At 39.0% G+C, this 26,947-nt stretch overlaps 1 protein-coding gene across 3 annotated transcripts in view; it reads right to left on the minus strand.

Annotated features, from left to right (window-relative positions):
- Window positions 1-26,718, minus strand: part of dhx36 (DEAH (Asp-Glu-Ala-His) box polypeptide 36) — a 38,650-nt gene extending 11,932 nt beyond the window's left edge. For all 3 annotated transcript variants that reach the window (XR_008573111.1, XM_054793727.1, XM_054793726.1), the window contains exons 1-21: window positions 26,212-26,718; window positions 25,557-25,714; window positions 25,406-25,471; window positions 24,215-24,443; window positions 24,099-24,137; window positions 23,847-24,017; window positions 22,931-23,010; window positions 18,893-18,967; window positions 15,319-15,485; window positions 15,145-15,226; window positions 14,937-15,077; window positions 13,555-13,660; window positions 10,889-10,976; window positions 9,196-9,251; window positions 9,041-9,105; window positions 8,451-8,594; window positions 8,049-8,166; window positions 5,484-5,582; window positions 3,722-3,895; window positions 3,540-3,626; window positions 3,375-3,458 (exon numbers count right to left, since the gene is read on the minus strand). Coding sequence is in view for 2 of the 3 variants with exons in the window: in XM_054793727.1 (XP_054649702.1) it covers window positions 3,375-3,458; window positions 3,540-3,626; window positions 3,722-3,895; window positions 5,484-5,582; window positions 8,049-8,166; window positions 8,451-8,594; window positions 9,041-9,105; window positions 9,196-9,251; window positions 10,889-10,976; window positions 13,555-13,660; window positions 14,937-15,077; window positions 15,145-15,226; window positions 15,319-15,485; window positions 18,893-18,967; window positions 22,931-23,010; window positions 23,847-24,017; window positions 24,099-24,137; window positions 24,215-24,443; window positions 25,406-25,471; window positions 25,557-25,714; window positions 26,212-26,451 (2,469 nt within the window). In the remaining variant the exon portion in view is untranslated. The remainder of the gene's footprint in view (window positions 1-3,374; window positions 3,459-3,539; window positions 3,627-3,721; window positions 3,896-5,483; window positions 5,583-8,048; window positions 8,167-8,450; window positions 8,595-9,040; window positions 9,106-9,195; window positions 9,252-10,888; window positions 10,977-13,554; window positions 13,661-14,936; window positions 15,078-15,144; window positions 15,227-15,318; window positions 15,486-18,892; window positions 18,968-22,930; window positions 23,011-23,846; window positions 24,018-24,098; window positions 24,138-24,214; window positions 24,444-25,405; window positions 25,472-25,556; window positions 25,715-26,211) is intronic.
- Window positions 26,719-26,947: the final 229 nt, after the last annotated feature.

Here is a 26,947-nt window from a genome sequence, read left to right on the forward strand (position 1 = left end):
ATCGACAGCAGAGTAGCGTAGCCACGTCCAGCCAAACCACACTTCCTGATGAGTTGAATGAGTTCTATGCCCGCTTTGATACCCAAACTCCTGATGAGCAGAGAGGGTGGCTGAACCTGGGGAGCACACAGGACTCACCTCTCATGGTGACATCAGCTGATGTGCGCAGGGTTCTAAACAAAACAAACCCACGAAAAGCAGCAGGGCCAGACAACATCTCAGGACGTGCACTTCGGGTTTGCTCATCAGAGCTAGCTGATGTGCTTGCTGACATATTTAACCTGTCGCTTGCACAAGCATCTGTACCGACCTGCTTTAAGTCCACCACCATAGTGCCCGTACCCAAGAAGAGCAACGTGACCTGCTTGAATGACTATCGCCCTATAGCACTCACTCCTATTGTTATGAAGTGCTTTGAAAGATTAGTCATGACCCACATCAAAAAGAGCATCCCGGCGGCAACCGTGGACCCTCTACAGTTTGCATATCGCCAGAACCGGTCCACGGATGATGCAGTCAACACTGCCATCCACACAGCCCTTTCTCACCTACAGGGCCAGGACACATACGTCAGAATGCTATTTATAGACTATAGCTCTGCATTCAATACAGTCAGCCCCCACAAACTCACAGATAAGCTCCTCACACTTGGCCTGTCTCCCTCCCTCTGTAACTGGGTGTTTAACTTTCTCACAGGCAGGCCCCAGTCAGTCAGAGTCCACAACCGCACATCCAGCTCAAGAATTGTGAGCACTGGGACCCCACAGGGGTGTGTGCTGAGTCCACTCCTCTACACGCTCTTCACCTACGATTGCGTGGCCTCCCAGAACAACACCAGCATCATTAAATTTGCAGATGACACTACAGTCATCGGACTGATCACTGGTGGTGTTGAAACATCATACAGAAGAGAGGTGGCGGACCTCATAGCTTGGTGTCGTGATAACAATCTCCTTCTCAATACAGATAAGACTAAAGAGATGATCATCGACCCAAGAACAAGGGAAAAGGAGCCGCATAGACCCCTGTTTATTGATGAGACTGAGGTGGAGAGGGTGAAAACCTTCAAGTTCCTTGGCACACACATCAGCGAGGACCTCACCTGGTCTCACAACACCCAACAAATTCTGAAGAAGTCCCAAAGGAGACTGTACTTCCTGAGAAGACTGAGGAAATTTGGCATGCCCACCAAAATCCTGAGTTGCTTCTACAGATGCACTATCGAAAGTGTCCTTACCGCCTCCATCACTGTTTGGTACGGTAACTGTACAACACGTGATAGGAAGGCACTCCAGCGGGTGATCAAGACCTCACAGAACATTGTTGGGGCAGCCCTCCCCACACTGCAAGACATTTATAAATCTAGAGTCCTACGAAGAACACACAACCTCATCAAGGACAGCACACATCCACAACACTCACTATTCACACTCCTACCGTCAGGCAGACGCTACAGGAGTTTGAAGTCCAGGACCACAAGGCTGGCAAACAGTTTTTACCCACAGGCCATCAGGCTCCTCAACGAAGCACTCGCACACGCCGCACGCAACACACGCACACACTCATAGCACTTTATTTATTTATTTATTTGTATTATTTACTTGTATTAATGTCTCGTCTGTTGTTGTTGCTTAATTTATTGGTATATATGTTTATGTGTTTATGTTTCTTATGTTCTTATTCTTTCATTTGTTTTCTTTCTTTTCTTGGGAGAATGAACAGAATAAGATTTTCATTGCATGGTATAACTGCTGTTTTACCATGCACATGACAATAAAACTCTCTTGAATCTTTATTATAATGTTCATTGTAAATTATAAACACTGGAAGATGATCACTGATGTCACTGATTAACAGGCCACTAATTGTGTTATTATCAAAGTCATTGGTGAATATATTATTGATAAATGTGGCACAATGGTCTGCTATTCTGCTTGGTCTGGTGATTTTAGGATGTACTGTAGACCCAAACTATACATTGTATCTATGAAGTCATCTATTTCCTTATATTTATGTGGATTCAGAAGATCAATATTGAAGTCTCCACATATGAAAATAATCTTTTGACCGATGTCTGTAAATGTTGCTTTAATCCAATCCTCAGGCGTCCCAATAGCTGACTTTAGAGTTCTATATAAACGACTTACGAACACATTTTGCAATTACTTTGAAGGGTTCCTTGAATTGATTGAAATATTGTCTGATGTTGTTATAGTTTGCATCCATGCTTCTGCTGTTTATGTGGATAATGGACAACATATTGCCGATATTAAGATTACTTTTGTATTGCTCCTCAATTTGTGATGTGAGAAAAAAACATGTGTTCGGGTCTATGACTTTTTCCATTTTTCCAATTGAATACCAAATTGAAGGGGAATGTTCAACTATCATAATAAAGCAATACAATACAATACAATACAAAAATATGTACAATCAAGGATAAAACCTCATTTTCAGAGGAATCGCCACTCACTGTGACAGGTTTTCACTGCGCCGTGGTGCGGGAATTAGAACACCAATATAAATTACATTTTAACGATTAAACACTCTTAATGCACAAAAAGATCAAACTTACTTACCGATATTTGTTCATATAATGCACACAGAGCAATGACCAACTTCATGCTCAGTCTCCTTTTTGCTCCGTTCTCCTTGCATGGTGAGGCATTCAGGCACGAGTAATTGTGAGTGTTAGGCGCCAACTGTTTTTCATTTTTATTCACTATTCCTTATTACAATTGGCGCACCCCTGGGAGGATGCGTACCCCACTTTGGGAAACTATACATTAGTTGAATACTTTCAATGGGGACACATTTTACTCAACACACTCACTGAAAATCTCAAGTATTTTCAAGTCATCAGAATAAAGTCCGAGTCACGTCTCGAGTCACTGATGTCAAAGCCCACGTCAAGTTGCAAGTCTTTTGTTGAGTCAAAAATCAACAAAATTATGACTGGAGTCCACACCTACGTATCAGGAGTATCGGTGCTGGCTGAGAAGTTTGCTCGTTACAGCTATTACAACATTGGTTCTGTTGCTGCTTTGTTGTACAATATCCTTCTTAATAAAATGAACATGTGGTTAAAGAGTGCTGTTTTCCTTTTCACTTTTTCATGCACTTCAAATTATTATTAAAGATTAAAAAAAAAATAACTTGTTTTACATAAAGAGGTTCCACATTTTGAAAATAGCAGCCTCTCTCCAAATTTCGTCTGCTTCCAATGAACACCCCGATGTCTTTGGTTTTGGTAAATAAACTGCCTTGGCTATAAGTAGAGCATTTATGGTATTCATCAACTGCATGTAGCTTAAAGGCCAAATCCTTTTAAAAATGGTTTGTGTGTGCATGAGCTGCGGTTTCATTTTGTTCACCTTGAGCGTGTTGGCAGACAGGAAGTTGTCCCAGCAGTACTCCTTCTCACAACGCGCGCCACGCTGTTTAGCATCTTCCCAGCCCTGACCAATCAATGGATGACAAATGAAGTCGGATTAGTTTGTCCATCACGCAGCGGATGGAACTGTGAGCTCCTTTCCTACCTGAAAGGCGTTGACCACAGTGAGGTGGTCGCTCTTGGAGTTTCTGGACAAAGTCTTCCTCCTCATGTCCGCTATCTTCTCTTTGCCCTACGGAGGAAGTCACACGACTGCATGAGGCCATCCTGTGACCAGGTGTGTTTGTGTATTGCTGCTGCTTTCATGTGTGAGAGTCGGCCGTGTACCAGGGGTATGAAGAAAGGGTCTTTGAAGCTGAGGGAGGCGGCAATGGTGAGCACGGGGTCCAGGCAGCCCAGCAGAGCTCCAAACAGGATGAGTTTTCCAATGTGAGGCTCTACGGGCAGGCGAGCCAGGTGGAACCCTAGCGCTGTCAGATTCTCGGAATGATCCAAAGCGTTCTGACATGCAAACAACAACAGCAAAGCACAAACGTTGAGCAGTTTATTCACGTTAATTAAATTTAGCAGGGGTTCCCAAACTTTTTCTAGTGAGGGCCACATACTGAAAAATGAAAAGAAGCAAGGGCCACTTTTACATTTTGTAGCTATGCTAAGAAGTTATATATATATTTCAAGAAAAAACTGCATCTCAGCTTTGTCATATAGGTGAAAAGCATATTATACAGTCATGGAAAAAATGATTACACCACCCTTGTTTCTTCCGTTTATTGATCAATTTTAATGCCTGGCACAACTAAAGGTACATTTGTTTGGACAAATATAATGATAAACAAATATAGCTCACAAGAGTTTCATTTAAGAGCTGATATCGAGCAACTTCATGGTTTTCTTGATGATAACCAAAATCACTAAGTTCTTACATGAATAGCTATAGCATTGTACTGCCAAAAAAAGTTAACTCTTATGAGCTATTTTTGCTGTCATTTGTTATATTTGTCCAAACAAAGGTTCCTTTAGTTTTATCAGGTATTAAAAAGAACAAGAAACTGAAGAAAAAGGGTAGTCTAATCATTTTTTTCCATTACTGTATATGAACTTCAGTTTTTACTCTTTTTTCTTTTTTAATATTACATTCTCTTTAGAATACCACTTTTTTTTACAACACCATTTTTTTTTTTACTTTATTCTTTTAAAATTACAGCTTTTCCATTTCTGCTGTTTTTTTATAAACTATTTAAACTTTCTTTTTTTCTCATAACTATGACTTTATTGCCATAATATTTTGACATAACTTTTTAACTTTTTCCACATACTAATTTTCCAAAAATTACAACTTTAGTCATTATGACTTTGAAAAATAATGTCTTTCTATAATATTTCAACTTTAAGCTACTAAAATGACTCATTAGATTTAATTCTCATTAGACTACAAGTTTTTTGTAGGTTTTTTTTCTTCATTTTTTTTTTAGTTTTCAGGTTATATTCAATTTTCAGAATGTGCCATGGCCCGGAAATGGCCTCCGGCCCGCACTTTGTACATCCGTAAAATGCTGCCTCGCTTTTTTAAACAAAAGTTTTGACGTACTAAATAACAGCGACACCTAAGGAAGCAGTACTGAGAAATGAATAAAAAGCCTTGTGATATTTAATTAATTGTATTGCTCGTTCTATGGTTTTCATCATGCTTTTCTTATTTGCCATCACTGGCATTCTTCTGAGTTGGCGTCACAAAAAAATAAAAAAGCAAAACATGCTCACTGAGCAAAATCTTTGAGAAAAGAGTTTTGTTTGACTTTTGAGGCATATTTTGGTTGAATATCCATTCCAGTTTGAAGGCTTCGTTACATTTTATATTTTTATTTTTTGCAAGGGATGAAAATTTGCCAACATGCTGATATTTTTGTCATATTTCCAACTAAAAATGTGTGTACAAAAAACTGCAAGACCAGTATTTAAATGGAACGTTTCCTGCTCAATACACAGCCAAGAATTTGCTGACTGGGACCTTGGATCAATGTTCCAACCAAGACAACAATTTCACACCCATGGTTATCTGCATTTGAACACTTGGAGTGCTTTTTCTTACCAAGTCTTTAAGATTCTTGATGGCCAGGTTCACAGCCTTTTCAGTGGGAGGGTCCAGAGCTTTTTGCAGGAAGGGAGCTATGCCGCCGAGCTTCAATATCTGTACAGCCAATACAAGAGTACACAACCTATTAATACACACAATCATATTTCTCGTGTCTGACTTAGCAAGGTAGCTGCACACATACAGCTCACACACAGGCTGTTGCATTAGTCAGCTGGCTTAATAAACCTGCTGGCTTCACTTTGAAAACAAATGCATCCAAGCTGTACTTCTGCAGCATACAACATTCACATACACATTCAGTAAAATCTCTCTTATTGCCAACACTCGATGGGAGTGAACTTTGCCTTTTTGTCCATTAGCATGCCATGAGGCAGGACGGAGTGGATTGGGAGGCTTTGCAAAGAGGATGGTGAAAATAAATAGCGAGCCATCGCTACAGGAGACGACCCTTCCCACTTGCCTCCAAAGGGTGCCGGCTGAGTAGGAAGTCCTGAATGCTGCATCCAGCTATGTAGGCAATAACGGCCGTGCTTGAGTCATTTTCAGTGGATAGTACAGTCATCCCTGATTTATGGCGGTAAGTTGGTTCCAAACTCGCCCATGATAAGTGAATTTTCGTGAAGTAGGATTCCTTCTTTATAAATGGAAAATTTGTGTAGTTAGAACATAGAAAACATGTTTACAACCTTCTAAATACAGTATTTAACATCATTAGAGCTCTGTAGACATGAAATAACATGTATTACACAATATAGTAGATATAATAATACAAAATAAAACATAATATAGATTCACATGTTAACAACAGGAGTTCCTTGTTGTTTATTTTATTTTATTTATTTATTTATTTTTTTACTTTCGGGACTTCTTGCGGTGGTTGATACAATGTAGCCTTCTCATAGAGTCACACAGAGTCTGACGTTTCTTTTCAAGTTTTATTGCCAAACTTGACGCCAAGAGGAGCAATCAATTCCAACTTCCTCCTTATCCAACAATAACATTAACAGCGAGGTGCATTCACAAACAACAAGGTTTAGAACATCAACAGGTCATTACAGTAACATTAATGACACCTAGTGACAAGTGTAGAATACTGCACATGAACATGTCTTTCAATGTGTTTTCTGAATGTTTTATATTTGTATTTTAGTTCTTTTACTCATTTTTATGCACATGGAATTGAACACTACTGTCGGCATGTTAAGGATGGCATTAAAGCATCAAAAGAGTATCAGCATCTGTGAGTGCGTGTCTTTGTTGGGACGCTAGAACACTTTATATATTAATCCCTCGCCTATAATCACCTTTACATTTGTATTACCCAATACAGTAGATATACTCACAGAAAATAAGTCATGTTAGACATAAATAAGATAACAGCCACACACAGTAGCAGTTCCTTGTTGTTTTTTTCTGGACAGCGTATTTTCTCGTGGCTTTAAAAGGAAAAGTGCACTTTTTTTATTTTTTATTTTGCCTGTCATACACAATTCTTATGTTAAACATGAGCACACATTTTTCCCTTTTCTGTGCATTCTAAAAGGGAGAACAACAGTTTTACGGAGCTAACAATACACGTCTTGGGACACACCTATTTCGACTATAAATCCCTCTAAAAAACCTCGAACATAGTTTTATGGTTTTCCATACATGCTGTGACTATGCAGTAACATGAACATTCATGACAACATGTAATACTGACAGTATTTTGCTGTATTTTTGATCATTTAAAACATCACCGGATCGTCTTTCCTGGGTGCATTGATTTCATATCCTGCTCTACTTCTATTAACACCAGTAGCGTGTCTAGTGCGTGATGAGCGACAGGTTTTAGAAGCTGAGCCCTCAAGAAGAGAGAGTGAAACTTCATAGCAGATGGGGGGGCAAGTCATTGCACCGGCATGACTTGGTGGTGTAGATGTGGATCTTGTCAAGCCATGCCGACAGAAATGGAGTGTTTCTGCTGCACTAAGTGGCATACAGTGTTACCATGGTTGGAAAGTCTTCATGACTATGGCAAGAAAGGATATTGCTCCAATGAATGCATCAAAACGAAGGAAGAATTGTTCGCGCTAACAAACCATGTGGTGATAGAAACTTTATTCCACCTACCCAAAATAAACTGAAAAAGACACTCGAGACCAGCTGGACAACTGTACATGGAGTAAGTCACCATGAAACTGATTGTGATACATGGAGCACATAGCACATGATATCGCAACACAGTCCATCTAGCCGTGTATAAACAACACAGAAGAAATATGGGCCAATACTTGACACATCATTTGGTTGTCAATTCATAGTTGTTCATATGCTTGGTCTTGTTTCTTAGCCAGAACAGATTGATTAAGAAAGTCATAAACAGGCTTTCTTTGCTCTAACTAAGAAAATATTCAGTTTATTAATAATGAATCCCACTTCACGGAAATGCACTTATCACGGTCGGATCTGGAACCAATTAACTGTGATAAACGAGCGACTACTGTATGAAAGTTTCTGAAATGTGATTGTGGAGGAGACTGCAATACAGTCGACTATGCTGCGCATTTTCACACAGACCTTGATTTGCAGGCACAGTTCCTCCAACGGTGTCCTCATGATTTCGGGTAATTGGTAGGCATCCAGCAGGCTGGCTCTGAGACCGTTGTAGAGATGATAGCACTTCCCTGGACACACACTATATGTATGTATGCCAAGTATGGGAAAACAAAAGTTATGTCAGTCGCCTAATTGACAATCAATGGCACAAAAACAGCAAGCAGCTCCTGCTAATTGGATCTGGCTCCACTCTGATGTCGGAGCACGTCAACAAAAGCAACACCGCCAGCTGGAAACATTCTGCTTTTAAGCCTACGTGCTGCTGGCTGGCGAGTAGGGGAGACAAATGGGGAGCTAGGATGATAAAAGGAAGGTAGACATTGCATACGATCATCCAGAGAAAAATGTGTAAATACTACACACCGGCCAGCGCGTCCTTTCCTCTGTTTGGCGTTGGCCAGGCTCACCCACTCAGCTGTCATGGTGCTGATGTTGTTGTTGGTATCAAAATTTGTTTCCTTAATCTTCCCTCCATCGATCACATAAACAACGTCATCTATGGTGATGCTGTGAGGTGGAGGAAGGAGGGGTTGGTAAATAGGAATGAAGTCAGATGGGAAAACACTTCAAAGCAGGCGGTCTGAAAGTACTTTGTTACGACTCACAATCATTCTGAACTTAAAAAATAAAATTGAGCCCAAGGGGGAATTTAGCGCCTATTTTTAGCCAAGTGATAGAGAGCACGGGTCGCTTCTTTAATACGCGTGTGTGTGTGTGCGTGTGCACGCGGACTTGTGAATGCTTGAATACATCTTCAAAGAGACAGTCTGTTCCATTCAAGGCAACATGTCAGACCTTGGTAATGAGTCCAAGAGATATATGCTAATTAATCTTTCATCATCGCGTCCACAAATTCCCTGGACTAGTTTGCGCATGCGCACACACACACAACGAATGTCAAATGGCAAAAACGTCATCATATTTCAGCTCAGTGTTTGGAGCGGCACACGTACCTCGTCTCAGCTATATTGGTAGCAATCACAATCTTGCGCACGCCAGGAGGAGGCCTTTTGAACACCTGGGAAAAATGGAGGATGAAGACAAGATTGGATTTTGGTTATATCGAGGAAGACATTTGTCCGAGACGAGAGAAGTAGTAAATACCGACCTGCGTCTGATTAACCGTCGGCATGAGCGAGTGCAGTGGGATGATAACAAAGCAGTCTGAAACACAAACAGTGCAGTATTGGAAACATCACAACACAACTACCTGCTGTCTAGAGCTGCTAACAATACAAGATTGAATGCATCAACTGATATGATACTTAATTGACCACATGTGGGGAATTAAGATATTGATTGCACTGTCAAATGAAGAGACCTTAATTATCCAGAAGGGATTAATAAAGTCTGCCTGTATCCATTGTAACTGGAATTAGTAGTTACCTTGCGAAAACGCTGCGCCACATTTACATTGTGACACTTAAAAGACTGATGAGTCGAAGAATGCTGTAACAGTGAGGTCTACAAATATTTGGATAGTTGTTTTGTATCATTGTGCCTTTGCCACCATGGATTTAAAAGTGGAGTCAAAGTTCAGCTTCAATTTTTCACTAAAGTATAGCATTTACCACTTAGGAAGTACTGCCATTTTATACAGAACACCTCCACTTGTATATGCTCAACAGTAATCGAACAAATATAACTACAAGTAATCCCTCGTTTTTCACAATAAGTGAATTTCCGCAAAGTAAGATTCCTTCTTCATAAACTGAATATTTTCATAGTAATAGCATTATTCAATCTTCTTTTTTGTAACATTATTAGTGCCATCTCAACATGAAATAACATCCCTATAGTCACCTTTACATTAGTATTACCCAATACAGTCGACACAATCAGAGAAAATAAGACATTTAAGACAGTTCACCTTGTAGGTGAGCAGAATCGGTGGTGGACAGGAAGTGACGTCGGGGGTTCAGAGTTAAGTTTTAGCTTGTTGTGTGCTATGGCCGCAACAGTGACCTGTGTTGTTGTTATTATTATTATTTATTGTTATTATTATTGCGCCTGTTATGAGATTATTTAAACCTGCAATAAAAGCCTGTTGTTGCAGTGATCAAGTCTCAACAATTACTGAAGCTTATTGACCAATGTAGAATACTACATTCCCACGATAATTGGTGGTCTAATGGCTTATACTGCATTTGTATTTTAGTTCATTTAGCCATTTTTTTTCTTGAAAATGCTTATATTTTGGGCAAAAAATATCTACAACTAGCTTAAATATGCATGTTTTTTGTATCAATAGGCCATAGTCAACCACAAAACAGCAATCTTTACTAATACATTTTTGAAAACGCAATAAGAGTATGGGAGCAATGTAGCGAGGGACAACTGTACACAGCTTGTGTCTTTGAAGTCCGGACACAAAAGAAATGTGGAGTTATTGCCTCAAGTTAGTGTGAATCTTGCAAAGCGCATCAGCCTTGCATCTCTAATGTTAGAAATTATATTAGGGCCTGGGCTGTGTACAACTTGCTCCAAGCAAAAAAAAAAAAAAAAAAAGAAGAACACCATCACCGGCTAGCATATGTTTTCAATAGTGGTTTAAAAGACAGATATAAAAAATAAAATAGAAATAAAATGCTGAAAAATTGTCATACAATTTTTGTTCTTGCCTGAATAAAATAAATCACAGCTGTTGGTGTTCGTGTTTTGTTCCTGTGCTCCTCGTAAAGGTCTAAATACTTTCAACCAACAATGCTATGCGGTAAACATGCTGCACTAATGATGAAGTCACACCACTATTATGTATTATTGACATTTAAGCCGCCGGCATACACTTTGTGAGTGACTACCTGATCGGAACATCTGCTGCGCCATCAGAAGATCGTTGAGGCTGCTGATGTTATCCCAGCCAGGCAGGAAGACCAAGATTGCTCCTTCCTGTTGGACGATAAGGTGCGGCACTTAAAGGTGGACACCGGGATATGGACAAGGCTTGAACATGAAGAAAAAACACAGCAGTACTGGACCAGGCGTTAAGCAATGTTAAATAAACTGTGCACTTCATACAGTACCTTTTTTTTTTTTTTTTTAATAATCGTAAAATGTAACATTTCCCACCACATTCATTGGAACACAGTGTCCGAGGCATTGTTACAGGTGAGATTCAGTCTATTTGTATTTTGTGATGGATGACAAGTACAGCCTTCATGCGGGGAAAAAAAAAAATCTCAAGATGACATTAAGCGGGCTGAAAAAAAAACACTCTTCAATTCATCTCCTCAGAGGAAGCAGATATGAAAAAAATATTCTTAGCCGCCAGCAATGCTGTATTTGAATGACGTCTCATTATTATGACCAGTTATCTCACACTGTTGCTCTGTGCGAGTGGCATATTAATTACCAAAGTAAACTTTTAGCAAATAAAATAGTAAGATGTGTAATGTTGGCGCACTGGTTAGTAAACACACGTGCTTAATATCAATTAATGAATGCATGCCCTGGAGAGGCCTGTACTACTATGCAGGATCTCATCTTTGTTTTCTGGATTAACCAAGCCAAACTTTGAAGGTGTGGGATAAGCAGTACTTCAAAGCTGGATACCAACTTCATTAGTCTTGTCAGTAGGTGGTGTTTTGCTTGGCTCTGCACTCTCATCCTCAAACATAGCCTGCTTCTGAGCAGGTTCCAGTTGCTGCATATGTTACCATGGCAATGGATTTTCCTAAGAAGTTAGCCAGATTTTTAATCATGGACCACTGCAATGTAATCAACCAGTCAGCACAGCTGGACGCATCCTCCATTCAAGATTCCATCACGGCCAATCAGTCATTTCTCTTTTCACCGTCTGACAACACCACAGTGAATCAGCTCTTCCAATGGCTGTTAGACATTAGTGTTTCATTATGGGAATCAATTGTGTTTGTGGGTCTCGCTGTCTTACTTCAACGATTCACCTGTTGTTGACAACTATTATAAATACAATCACCAAACACTTCAGTACACAGGTATCCAAAGTGTGGCCCGGGAGCCATTTGCAGCCCACGGCACATTCTAAAAATAGAATATCACAAGCAAAAATTGAAAAATGAGAAGTCATTTTACAAGAATAAAGTCTAAAATAAAATCACAGAAAAAAAAATTACAATAAGAACGTTGAAATAGTTGGAAAATAAAAAAAGAAATGGAAAAAACTGTAATTTTACAAGCAAAGTCAAAATATTAAGAAAAAAAATATTCTAACAAGAAAAAAGTCAATTTCAAATTTTTTAAAAACCATGATGAAAAATAATATCATTTGAGTAGCATAGCATTGAAATGATACGTTTTTTTTTAAGTCGTAATAGTATGAGAAACAAAAAAAAAAAACATTTTGGAAAATTCGGTTGGGGAAAAAGTCACATTATGGGAATAAAGTTAAAATATAAGAAAACTAAAATTTACTAAGATTGAAAACAAAAAAAACATTTGCAATAATATTTAGTTAACCACAAAACCTGGGTCTGCCTTCTTAAACTGATAAAGCCTTTACAGTATGTAAGCAGAAATGGAGAAAATAGCTGTAATTTTATGAGAATAAAGTTGAAATATTAAGAAAAAAGTTGTATTCTAATGAAAAATAAAGTTGCAATTTCATTCAAATAAACTCGTAACATTACAAGGACAAAAAATGTCATTTAGAGTGTAATTTTTTTTTTAATAATTTATTTTTAAGTCGTAATATGAGAAACAAAAGAAAATAAAACATTTTGGAAAATTAGGGTGGGGACAAAGTCATATGGGAATGAAGTTAAAATATTACAAAAAGAACATTTACAAAGATTATTTAAAAAGAAAGTGGTAATATTTGGAAAATTTGGGAAAAAAACAACAGCAAAAATGCGGGAAAAAAGCAAAGTTGATACTAATAATAGGTTTTTTCCACCTATGTCACAAAGCCGAGGTGCACTTTTGTCTTGAACTATATATAACTTCTTATCTCTACTTGAAAAAATATCAAGGTGGTCCTTACATCCTTTCATATTTCAGTATGTGGCCCTTGCTGGAAAGAGTTTGGACACCTCTGCTTCAGTAAATCAAATGAGATCCAATTCTGCCTAATGGCCAGTGTGTGTCTGCGTTAATGCGATGCCTGTGCATTTAGGATTTAAAAAGCAAGACTTTCATTACAGCCACGTACTATAAGCATAACGAAAGGAAAGTGGGACTAATCGTAGAGCTGGAGATGCAAATGAGGGTGCAGCGGGAGAGCATCTGTGCATTTGTTCATTAGAGCGAATCTGCTACTCAGGATCTGTGTCATTTCTTCTGATCTTATGTCACAGTGTGCTAGGAAGCTTACCCTGCTGTTACTCCAATCTGCTCTATTTACAAATGACATACACTTTATTAGCTAAGTCGAATAAATGCACATGTAAATATAGTATGATTGAAAACAGTATTTGTGAGTCCTGCTTTTTTTGTGCAGATGTGCAGTAACTGATGAAGTGTCCAGGGAGTGTGTGAGGCGCAAACTCACCTCCTCGTTCAGCACAATATGTCGGATAAGTGCCACGATGAGCTCCAAGTCAATCTTGTCATCACTGTCCAGCATTTCAAGAGCAGCAATGGTGCTATCAGAGTATCTGCAAAAAACAGGTTGTACATATTTTAGCTGAAACAAAAGAAATGACAATATTACTGTATTATAAATCAAAGTGACAAATCTACTCCAAACCATCCCCCTTGCTTCAGCATGACATTGTTTCGACACTTTATCATAAAGCAGGGGTGTTTAAAGTGCGGAACGGGGGCCATTTGCAGTACACGGCTGTTTTTTTATTGGCCGGCGGCACATTCTAAAAATGTTAATTAACTTGGAAAAAAAAAAACAACAGCAAAAATGGAAAAAATCAGCAGTAATTTTACAAAGATAAAGCAAAAATATTAAGAGAAACAAAGTTAAATACTAACGAGAAAAAGTTGCAATTTTACGAGAATAAAGTAATATGAGGAAAAATAATGTCATTTTAGTAGCATAAAGTTCAAATATTAGTATTCTTTTTTTTTTTTACAGTCGTAATTATGAGAAACAAAAATAAAGTTGTCATTTTTGGAAAATTAGGTTGGGGAAAAAGTTATATTATGGTAATAATAAAAAAAAGTAATATTATGAGAAACAAATTCTTGAAGATGATTTTGAAAAATAAGTTATAATCTAACAATAAAAAGTAGTCGTTTTATGTGAATAACGTCATAATAGTATGAGAAAAAATTATGTCATTTTAGCAGTATAAAGTCAAAATATTAAAGAAAAAAGACGTTTCTTTTAAAGTCATAATATTGTGGAAAAAATAAATAAAGTTATAATTTTTGGAAAATTATGTTAGGGAAAACGTTATAAGCAGTATTGTGGGAATAAAATCCAAATATTTTGGGAATAATGTTACGAGAAGAACATTTTACAAAGATTATTTAAGAAGGAAAAAAAGCAGGGAATAAAACGACAGCAGAAATGGAAAAAACTGATGTAATTTTATGAGATTAAAGTTTTAAAAAATTGAGAATATCGTCGTATTCTGAAGAGAAAATCAGTCCCAATTTTACGGGACTAAACTTGCAATATTATGAGGAAAAATAATGACAAATATATAAAACAAAATAAAGCTGCCATTTTTGGAAAATTATGTTGGGGAAAAATGTATATTATGGAATAAAGTCCTAAAATTCCGAAAAGAAATACTTGTATATATATGAAATATATATTCTTAGCATATCTACATGTGTTGCTTTACAAAATATCAAATTGCATCCTTTCATTTTTCACCATGTGGCCCTAGCTGGAAAAGGTTTGGACAACCCTGTCATAAAGGATCCAACTCTATTTTTTTCTTTGAAAGTCAACAAAAGCTGCTGATGAACCTGGCTTGTAGCGTGCGAGCATAACAAGGCCAGCTCTCCTTGTATTCGGCCTCCTTCTCCTCCTTCTCGGGTCTGGAGTGGCACCCCTGCCAGAAGCCTCTTTTCCATGCAGGGCGGCGGTCCTGACTCTTTGGACGGTGTCTGGCAAAAAGAAGCAGTTCCATCTTAATTGGAGCAGTCAGGCTTGGTGTGCGTTTCATGCTCTTACCTGGTCATCTCCACGACATCCTCCAGGAGGAACTCTTCTACTGGGAACGTCAAACCCGGGATATGGATCATGGGGCAGTTGTCTAAAAAAAATGTGATAGTAATTACTCCACAAATTATTGATCCAAGTAATACAGCATTGACACACTATAGCTAAAGACGAGGCTTGGTATACCAAAATATTTGGAGAATTTCTCTGCATTGAGCGTGGCACTCATGAGGATGATCTTGAGGTCATCTCGGAAGTTGAGCAGGTCCTTGACAATTGTGAGCAAAACATCAGAGTGCAGACTTCTCTCGTGAATCTCATCCAAAACCAAGTGGCTGATACTGGATAAGCGCCTGACAGAGCGATAAGGGGACAAGTTGGTATTACTAGCTTCTTACATACACTATCATGACAATGACGCAATTTACACCCGATGGCTCACAACACACGAATGAGCTCTTGGGCTATGTTCACACTGCAGAGTATGAAGCCCAGTTCGGATTTTTTTTTTTTTTTTTATAAAATCCCATCTTTTATGTGGTTGTTCACATTACCAGAAAAATGTGACTTGTAAATGGTAATGGTATCATTTATCTTGAACATGCATACAAGTTATATTGGAATACATCACATAGTACAATTCACAGTTCCACATGTCCAAAAATGAGTAAGAAGAAGCAAGGCTTATTTAATCTCCCCATACTTTTCACATCAATTACAATACATGTGTACTACTTTCTGTGTTTTCAATGTACTCTTTGCCAATTTTAAATACATAGGAAAATTATAAAGGCAGTATGACTGTGGTACAATTTTCTTTAATTAATTATATAACAGTCATAATAAATAATAATAAATATATAATAATAATAACTGATGTAAGGGTTAATAGTTGACAGAAACATGGTTGATGAGTGAGTACAGACAATGTTCTCATGAAAAATGAAGAGTTAGAAGAGGTTTTTTTTTTCCATAATGCTCAGGATCTTTAAAAAAAAATGTAGAATGACCGTCTTACTGCGCCTAACCTCAGCAGCAATGGCACACTGCGAGAGGCCTTGCTTATGCAGCTCGACAATCGGACCACGTTCAAAAAGAGAAAGCTTCTTAGCTTTAGCCATCAGGAGGGCATGACAGTGTGAATGCCTGACAGAAAATGAACATTTTGAGCAGATTTGGGCTTTTATAGCCTGTGGTCTTAAACTTTTGATCAGGTGATAACCTATTTCAGCTTTGTTTTGTTTTTTTAATTACAAGTTCCAAATGTTTTTTGTCTCACTCCCCCTTCTTGCTTTTGCATATTGTAGCTCTATTTAAAAGCTCCTTAAGATCCAAATGTGCAAAATGCAAATTCTAGCAATTTTTCAACTGGTCTTAACATTTTGACCAGGTCTGTAAATAGTAAGTTGAACAATATTGTTCCCAGTCTTGATCTTTGGGGTACATCACACCATATATTTAAGCTCGCAGATAAAAAAAAATGTGCAATGTGAACGTGATGCATCTGGGAAGTTACAAGCATGCACAAAACATGACGTCACACTCATTGCCGTGTGTTTATGGAAGTCAACACTGACCCAGTTTGTGCTCTCTTTGTGTTTGTGGCAATTTCATGGATTTTGTGCAACGGGAGTCAACATTTTCTCAACCAAATGATTCCACGGAGGAGATTAAGGAAGAAAAAATGTTGGCTACGGCAGTTCATGGAGAGCTTCCTGTGATGTCTGTTCCGAAAAGTTGAAATTACGAGAAAAAAAAAGTTATAATTACGAGATAAAAAGTCAAAATTACAAGATAAAACGTCAACATTATGAAATAAAAAGTCAAAATTATGACATCCAAACATGGCATGTGCCACCTTCTTCACTGGAGCCTTCATCACATGGCACTCAGCACATGCACAGTTTGTACGGTTTTTAACATTAGAGCCTTCTAGACATGAAATAACACCCATGTAATCACCATTACATTTGTATTACCCAATATAGTAGATATAAACAGAGAAAATATATTAGACATAAATAAGATAACAGACACACACGTTAGCAGTTCCTTGTTGTTTTTTTCTGGACAGCGTATTTCCTGCGGTGGCTATTATGTCATCAGTGTATTGTAATGGCGGCTTTAAATGGCTTTATACTCGTATTACCCAATGTAGTAGACATAATAAGAGTAAACAAGCCATTTAACCCTTTATGAACCAGAGGTTTTTTTTCAGTTTTGACATTACTATTTCAAAAGGTTGTAGCTTGAAAATGGTTAGAGATAAAGGCATACTGTAAATTAGACAAGACCTCAGTATGACCCAAAGTTTGTGATGGAAGTAAATTTACTCATCCAATTTGCATATTATGACATCACCAGGCTCAGAATATGTCAGATCCCTGTCTCCACGATACCGACTTATCAAAATGTCTAATATACTTGTGATACCCTTCCTCATCTCTCCAGCAAACCCAGGAATCATCATCGGCATTTAGTGTGGGATCTTGAACACCGCTGCTGCCTCAGCGGCTATTATTACATAGATGGATATTAAGTATCCATCTTTGTATCTATGTATCTATGTATCCATCTAAGTATCTATCGATCGATCTATCTATCATGTCTGTGAATATTGTCATTCTTCCACGTCGTTGTATTCTCAGGTCTTATCGATCTTTTAGCAGTGTAGTTTTTGCCAAGGAGTCTCCCGCAGGTCTTATACCGCTATTTCCACATTTTTTAAAATTTAAATTAAACCTACAATAAGTGCCTGCTCTGGTGATCACGTCTCACATTTCTGATGACACCTAGTGGCCAATGTAGAATACTACATTCACAAAGAGAATGTTTCTTCTTGCCTTGTATTTGTACTTTAGTCCATTTAGTTTCGGCAGTTCATTTAGCCATTTTTAAGCTTGAAAATAAGACTTAATTTAGGCCAAGAATACATACAGTTTGCTTAAATATGCATTTTTTTACAACTAATAAAAGGCCATATTCAACCACAAAACAGCAATCATTTATTAATAATTTTTTGAAAAAAACACTACAGTGAGGAAGCGATATAGCGAGAGACGGCTATGGGACATTTTTTATGTCATTAGGAACAAATGTCATTTTTCGTGTAGCATTGCCATTAAAGGTTGATTTAAGTAACAAAGATGCCAGTTGTTGTTTTTTTAAGAATATCCTTTGGCAAATACAACTGATGCAGCACAAAAAACACTGGAAAATAAACTGAACGGCATAAAATGTGCTCATGACCTCTAAAAGGCTAAGAAGACATGAGTCTGTGTTTTGCACCTCTATGCAGTCATCTGTGATCGTGTTCTCTGTAGTGAAAGTGTTTCGAAAGTGACGTGTATAAATGTACTGTAACAACCTGTAGGCCTGCTGCTGTGTAAACATGAGGCAAAAGTCGTAGTCCTTAAAATGACTCACATGGGTTGAGTCGTGCCAATTTCAGGATGAGCGCAAATGAGACAACAACAAAAGCTGAAACCCTTGTTTCGATACTCGCAATGCTAGGGAGAGAGTGCAGAGATGAGTCAAAAGTGTTTTGAGTGTGTGTGTGTGTGCGTGTGCGTGTGTGTGTGTGTGTGTGTGTGTGCCTGTGTCTGTCTCGGAGGATGGGAAGCCATTCTAATGCGTCTTGCACTGACGGCAGAGTCAAGCACAAATCAATGAAGCAGACTGACACAGGGAAGATCGGGCGGCCGAGAGCAGAGAGCAATAAGTAGGAGAAGATGTAAACACTGAGATGAGGAAGACTCACGGGTCTGAGCGAAGCCATTGAAGGATAATGCCTGTGGTGCAGTACAGGACCGACCCTTGTCTCCGTGGTAACCGGCTAAGAAGAGGGAGAAAAAATTAGCATTTTCCTACTGACACAAATTTGTTTTGATCAAACTTTACAGATGCTCAGTCCAAAATATACAGTGGGGTGAAGAAGTATTTGCCCCCTTCCTGATTTCTCATTTTTTGCATGTGTGTCACACTTAAATGTTTCAGATCATCAAACAAATGTAAATATTAGTCAGTGACATCACAAATGAACACAAAATACAGTTTTAAATGAATTTTTTTACTAGTAAGGGAGAAAAAAAATCCAAACCTACTTGGCCCTGTGAGAAAAAGTGAATTTAAACTGAGATTGATTGAGATCTATCCGTCTGGATAAGGTTAAAAAGCAATTTCTAAAGCTTTGGGACTCCAGCGAACCACAGAGAAAGCCATTACCACAAATGGCGAAAACATGGAACAGTGATGAATCTTCAACCAAAATGACGCCAAGAGCGCAGTGACGACTCAACCAAGAGGTCACAAAAGACCCCACAACAACATCCAAAGAACTGCAAGCCTCACTTGCCTCAGTTAAGGTTAGTGTTCATGACTCCATCATAAGAAAGACAACGGCCTTCATGGCAGAGTTCCAAGACGAAAACCACTGCTGAACCAAAAGACCATTAAAGCTCATTTCAACGATGCCAGAAAACATCTTGATGATCCCCAAGACCTTTGGGAAAATACTCTGTGGTATGACGAGACAGAAGTTGAAATTTTTGGAGGGTGTATGTCCCATTACATACAAGTAATGCTGCATTTCAGAAAAAGAACATCATACCAACAGTAAAATATGGTGGTGGTAGTGTGATGGTCTGGGGCTGTTTTGCTGCTACAGGACCTGGAAGACTTGCTGTGATAAATGGAACCATGAATTCTGCTGTGTACCCAAAATCCTGAAGGAGAATGTCTGCCATCTGTTTGTGACCTAGAGCTGAAACGAACTTGGGTAGTGCAGCAGGACAATGATCCAAAACACACCAGCAAGTCCACCTCTGAATGGCTGAAGAAAAACAAAATGAAGACTTTGGTGTGGCCTAGTTAAAGGGGGTATTTTGAGAAGCGAGTTTAGTGGGTTAGCAAACTGTGTTGAGTTGAGCCGGACTTGGCTGTTCCGCGAAGGTAGCTCTCTTTGAAAGCAGCTATATCACCATGGTAACTTAGGCTAAACTCATAGCCTGGTCGGGACCGGATTATGTCCAAACTGTCAGCTTAAAATTGGCTATGAAAGTGCCACTGTTTCACTGTTTAACTAATTGGAGATGGCGTCACCATTTATTTAGAACCTATGTAGCCCCAGAGGGGACATGAAGCAAAGAAAATTAAAAAAAGGAGCATTCCCTGATGATATTATACATCTATAAGCGAGATAGATTTTCAGCCGAGGGAACACGCTGGACATGCTCACTTTTTGAGTCGAGCACCAGGAATAAAATGCAATATGAAATATTAATAATTAAGCTGATGTTAGCAGACGTATATGTCACAGCAGTCCTTGCATGAGTTCTCAGCCTGTTAGTCTTCTTATATTACAATATTTGCTGGCTGTATAAGCACTCTGAGGCATCAATCAACTGGAAGAAAACACTTCTTTATTATAACAAGAAAAAAATTGTCACAAATTAACAATGTCATCACAACACGTCAACACTGCCATCTACTTCAACACTGCCATTGAGTGGTCACAACAAGAGACAGGATTTGAAAACATTGACTTTAATTTCAAAGATGAAGTTGTATTTCTTTTTAAATTAACAAGTGTTAATATGTAAAAGTTGCGCAATGTTGAGCGTTGAAAAATGAAAACACTAGTAGGGTATAGGTAGTGTGATACTCAGTGTTAACTTGCGCATTCACACGCTGCATGCTGGCATGCCAGAGGTCCTCCCTCGCTCTATTGGTGTCGACAATGTTGCTTTTAGCAGTCATAATCTTTTGGGAACTCCTCATAACGGTCCATAATAATTACTTGGTCATCTTGTGGAAAATACACTGGCTGGGATCGCTTCACTTTTCAGCAGAAGTAGAATAATATGACGTCAAACATCCCCTTTTATGTGAACGTGCACTTAGCACAAAGCCAAAAACTGGACTTGACAAACTGAGTTGGTATTCACCGTGGGACCAATTAAGTCTGATTGCACATTTTAGGTTCTATTGAGGTGCATCTTGAGCACAAAAGCCTGAGTTGGTTGAGCCACTTTCACAAAACACCCCCAAAGTCCTGACCTGAATGCCATTTAGATGCTGTGGCATGACCTTAAAAAGGCGGTTCATGCTGGAAAACCCTCCAATGTGGCTGAATTACAACAATTCTGCAAAGATGAGTGGGACAAAATTCCTCCACAGCGCTGTAAGAGACTCATTGCACATTTGATTGATTGCAGTTGTTACTGCTAAGGGTGGCCCAACCAGTTATTAGGTTTAGGGGGCAATCACTTTTTCACACAGGGCCATGTAGGTTTGGGTTTTTTTTCTCCCTTTAATAAAAAAATAATAATTTCATTAAAAAAAAAATGCATTTTGAGTTCAGTTGTGTTGTCATTTACTAATATTTAAATTTGTTTGATGATCTGAAACATGCAAAACATTAAGAAATCAGGAAGGGGGCAAACACTTTTTCACATCACTGTAAAAGTTTGTCATGATGCAGTAACTTGTACAACTGCAGGAGGGGGAACACCAGATACAAACACTTTGAAAGGGTAGAAAATAACAGAGGGCCATTATGTCCAATTTTTGTCAGTGACAGGCACTGAGCATTATCCTTTTCAATCTTTGTTACTTTCATCTCCTGTATCATTCTGCCTTCATACGTACAGTGTATGTACTTAGCACTTCCACAACTTTGTGCATTTTGAATAGCCAGCCACATTAGTAACACCTGCACAATCTAATGAAACTAATACAGGATTTACAAGCAGGGGTAGGGTGCACGTTAATTATCAGGTCAATATGAGGAATTAGGGTGTCATACCGATAAATCCGATAACATTAAAAATAGCTCAGGTAACTAATAATTAAACAAAAAACAAAAAAAACATCTATAATGAGGCCAGATTACCCGTACTGTGATGTGTGTTACCGCGCTAAAGTGAGCAAATCAAGCACTTCTTTTCTATGACGTGGTGCAGCTGCAAATGACTTGTCGTAACCATAGACATATACATGTACGCCGCATCGAGTGGGTTTGTCCACTGTGACGGTACGTCAACGTCGCCGCCATATTGGATGTGTCAAGGCTGCGCAGTAAATGAATACCAAAAGGCACCAAAAATTTGACAAGATCAAATACATTGTTTTTGGTGCCTAACTGTTTCCCAAGTATATTAGTGCATGTGTGAATGTATAAACGAGAGGCATTATTATTTTTTTTGTAGAATGGCGCTTAAGAAAAGTAAGTACATTTACTTGTATTCATTTACAGCGCAGCCTTAACACATCAAATATGGCGGCAACGTTGACGCATGGCTCAGCGCTAGATGCTGCGTCTATCTATGTCTATGGGCATAATTTCCCCACCTCCCTTGAGCAGGTATAGTTTGTCTAATCCACCTTTGAGTCTCTTATCTACAAGTGTGCACAAATTACAGTTAAATCAAAATTTTAAAAAATAGCTACAAATAAAGTTATCAGTTATTGTTATCGGTCTTGAGAAGCTATTGGTATCGGTTTGAAAAAAAATATATCGTGCATCCCTGCGCAGAGGTCTGGTCAGTTTGATGCAGTGCAGTTCTATACCACTGCCAATTACAACCAGAATAAACATATTGTCAAATTAATACTTTCTGACAGCATCAATCAAAACTGAGCATTATTAAATCTGTGAGTATTAATCTCATTAGCGATGTACCCAAAGCTATGGCCAGTGGGTGTATATTGTGCATTATGCAGTGATTTGCATGCTAGTTATATTCTCCCGTTGTTCTCACTGTTTTCTGTCCGATGCGCCATGTTTACACTTACTTACCTTTGCAAGCGAATTTGGTACCCACACGAATTTCCATTGCCAACACTTTCTGCCCTCTCTGCCGCCACACGCTCTGCTACCTGTGTGGAAGCAAAACACTGAGTTTAATTACGGTAACTGCCAACTAGCTTGCTATCATTCCAATCCCACATTAATAACATTACCAGGTCTGCATATTTCCATCTACACAACATCAATCGCCTACACCTCTCTCTCAGCCCCCATAATACCTCTATTCTTGTTCACAGCCTGATCACCTCCTATATTGATTACTGAAACTGTCCTCATCGGCCTCCCTCACAAATCCCTCTAAAAGCTTCAAATGGTCCAAAATTCAGCTGCCCGCATTATCACCAGAACCCCTTCATTTCATCACATCATTCCCATCCTGCAGCACCTCCACTGGCTGCCCGTCAAATCTCAAGTAGAATTCGAAATCCTTCTGTGTCCATTCAAGGCCATCCACAAACTCAGCACTCCCTACATCTCTGATCTCCTCAATGCCACCTCTTTCCACTCCCTCAGCTCATCCTCCTCCATTCACCTCATCACCCCACATGCTCGCCTCAGCACCATGAGTTGCAGAGCATTCAGCCACTCTGAACTTTGGAACTCTCTCCCACCAGACATCCGTATCATAGGCTCTATTCTTCTCTTCAAATCCAGACTCAAAACCCACTTATTCAGGACATCTAACTCTCTCTAAATTATCATCCATCCATCCATTTTCTATGCCGGTTATAATTTACCATGCCATTTTTTTTTATTTCTATCTTTTATGTGTGCAGTGTTTTTATCTGTGTCTATTTACAGTGTCCTTGGGTTCCTTAAAAGGCGCTTACAAATAAAATGAATTATTATTATTATTATCTGAAATAAAGAAATCAACTTGCAGGGACACCTATGGGTGACATACCGAGATGGCGCTGATGCGACGAGGCTGCGTGCAAACCACCCGGCACACTGAGCCCATGCCACGTTTGATGTGGTCATCCAGAATGAACTGGGTCACCTGGGTGGTCTTTCCACAGCCAGTTTCACCGCTCACAACCAGGACTTGGTTGGAGTTGATGAGCTTCACCAGCTCCTGATGGCAGAAGAACGGAAGGTGGTAAGATTGAGGAGAAAGGCTGGTGTATTCAGAATTTGTACATAATCAAAAACAAACCTCTTTCTTCCCATAGGATGGCAATTTCTCTCTGAATGTCTAAGACAAAGAGCAAAGGCACATCAGCACGCATTCAACAGCAGTGACAGAAATGTCAGCGTCTAACAAATATTCACCAGCATCTCCTTGTACTTGGGGTGCGATTTCTTACTCTGCAGATCTCTCTGCAACGACTCATCCAGTGAACGGTCTCTGGCTATTTCCTGAAGTAAGAACTCTAGATCTTTGTCTTTTCTCTTAAGTTTCTCTTTTTCCTCCTCTTCCTCCTCCCCCAGATTCTGCTGCTCCTGCTCATCATCATCCCACGTGTCAGGGGGCTCATCTTTAACTGCCTGAGTGATGGATCTAAGAGAAAGAAAAATAAACTCAAGAGAATCCGACAAAAGTGATTACACCCCTCATATTGCATCTTATACATGATATACTTTAGAGTAGTCAGTGTTCAGCTTGTATAGCAGCATATATTTACTATCCACTGAAAACGACTCAACAACCATCCCAGCCATCTACATAATTCAGTCATGCATGGTGGTTGTAGCATCAGCAGCCGGCACTGAGAAAGAAACATGAATTCCAACATGTACTGTGAAATTGTGAAAAGCATGATCCCCTCCCTCGGGAAACTGGGCCACATGGCAGTTTTTCAACACGATAAGGAGCCCAAAGTGCCTTGCTGAGGAAGCTGGAGTGTGAAGGTGATGGAGTGACCAAGTATGTCTCCAAACCTGAACCCAATTAAGCACCTGCTGACCACCGTCACTGTTAATGGACTACAATGCTGATGGGGATGTCATACAACTTCATGTCAAAAAATCCAGACTATCCCTTTAAGGCAGTGCTAGATAGCAATGCACTTGCACTAAATATTAGCACTTTAGAGCACGGGTGTCCAAACTTTTTCCAGCAAGGACCACATAGTGAAAAATGAAAGGATGCCACTTTGCCACTTTAATATATTGTAAAGCAACACATGAAGATATGCTTAGAGGTTATATACAGTATATGTCAAGAAAGAAACTGCATCACAGATTTGTCATATAGGTGAAAAAGCCTATTATAAGTATCAACTTCACTCTTAATTAAGATTAATTGGTGACTTTTGTTAATTGTGCCTTGCGATTGGCTGGCGACCAGTCTATGGTGTACCCTGCCTTGTCCAAACTCAGCTGGGATAGGCTCCAGAACACTGACAGTAGTTATGGTTATTTATAATTGTAAAAAAAAAAAAAAAAAAAATGAAAAATGTAATGTCAAATGTAAAATTAATTTGTGATTTGCTTTTTTTATGTGTTGTGTCAATGTCTTACTCTTCCTCCTCAGATTTGATGTCAATCTTGTGTTTATCCTTTTCAGGCATGTCTCCATCAAAGTAGCTGCAAAAAAAAAAACAGTTAAAGTATATAATAAACTGGATTTGGTGCGATCACATCACATTAAAAGCTATGAAAATGTTCTCACCAATGACTACTTTTGTTGGAAGGCGCACGCCAGCTGTTGGATGCAGAGGCTCTTGCATGTCTCGTTGGTCTCTCTGCACCAGACTGGTCATTCTGGACAGAATCGAGCAGCTTGATAATGTTCTGCTCCCTGGCCTCATCCATCTGGACCACTGCTCGCTGCGTACATGGAGGAAAGAAAAATAGTTTTACTCAAGTAAATGCTTGTGGAAACTTGTAAAAAATAAACTCGCTCTCGTCCTGTTGCGATATTGCAAGGCACTCCCCACGTAATACACATTCATGCGCATTTGTTGTCAGCTAGTAATAGCCTAACGTTAGCCACACAATGACTCCAAATGTGAGATGTGAGACTGCTTTTGAATATGGGCACACGTGTTTAACAGTTTAACTTTGACTTTTGACAAAAATAGGCATTTATTTGTTCAATCTGTTTTTAAACCACTATTTGAGACATGTTAGCCTGTGGTGTTCTTGTCATGTTTTGTTGTTTTAAAAAGTGTAATTTTGAACCGTGTGGGACAGCACCTTAATCAGAAGGTAGTATGACTGATGCTGATGAATTTGCACGTCAGACACAGTAGTCCAAATGGAAGCAAATCGAGACAGACATTCGTACACATTTGACAAAGAAGTTAAACTAAGGTGAAGCATACCGATTTCCGCTCAGCATTTTTCTTTCTCACAGCTCCGTATCTTGCGTACCACAAGCCAATCTCACGACCCTTCAGGTGTGATGGATGGCGGCCACCAGCGTGGTCCTCGTCAACGCTGGTAGAGCTCCCACCGAACCCGCGTCCTCTGTCGGCTCTTTCTCTGCTGCCATCTCGATATCCTCTACTACCGCTACCTCTTCTGCTTCTGCCACCGCCTCCACCTCCATATCTATAACTCATACCTCTGTGAGCGAGAGCTAATTAGCTTGTCAACACAACCGTTGGCAAACAGTCCCTCTCGCTAAGGCTAACGTTGTTCCGGAGGCGAGCAAGAAGCTTATATTAGTGCGTGGAGCTGAGACTTAAACCTATGTATCGATACTAGCATTTACACTAACTAAATATATATATTAATGGCACGTGTACCTCGAAAATAATCCTACAATAGCTGTCAAAATATATTTAAGCGTTTGTTTCTATCCGGCATGTCGCACTGTCATGACGCCATCGTTCCTGATACTAAAAATGACGTTAAGGGCTGTGATTGGTCTATACTTCCAAGGTCTGAGATAACGCGTTAAAAAGCCTGGTGCATAGATAGATTGATAGATAGATAGATAGATAGATAGATAGATAGATAGATAGATAGATAGATAGATAGATAGATAGATAGATAGATAGATAAATAGATAGATAATTAATTATTACTTTATTATTACTATTATTAACATTTATT

Source organism: Dunckerocampus dactyliophorus, chromosome 12 (assembly GCF_027744805.1).
Source record: "Dunckerocampus dactyliophorus isolate RoL2022-P2 chromosome 12, RoL_Ddac_1.1, whole genome shotgun sequence".
In the NCBI taxonomy this organism is placed as follows: Eukaryota; Metazoa; Chordata; class Actinopteri; order Syngnathiformes; family Syngnathidae; genus Dunckerocampus; species Dunckerocampus dactyliophorus.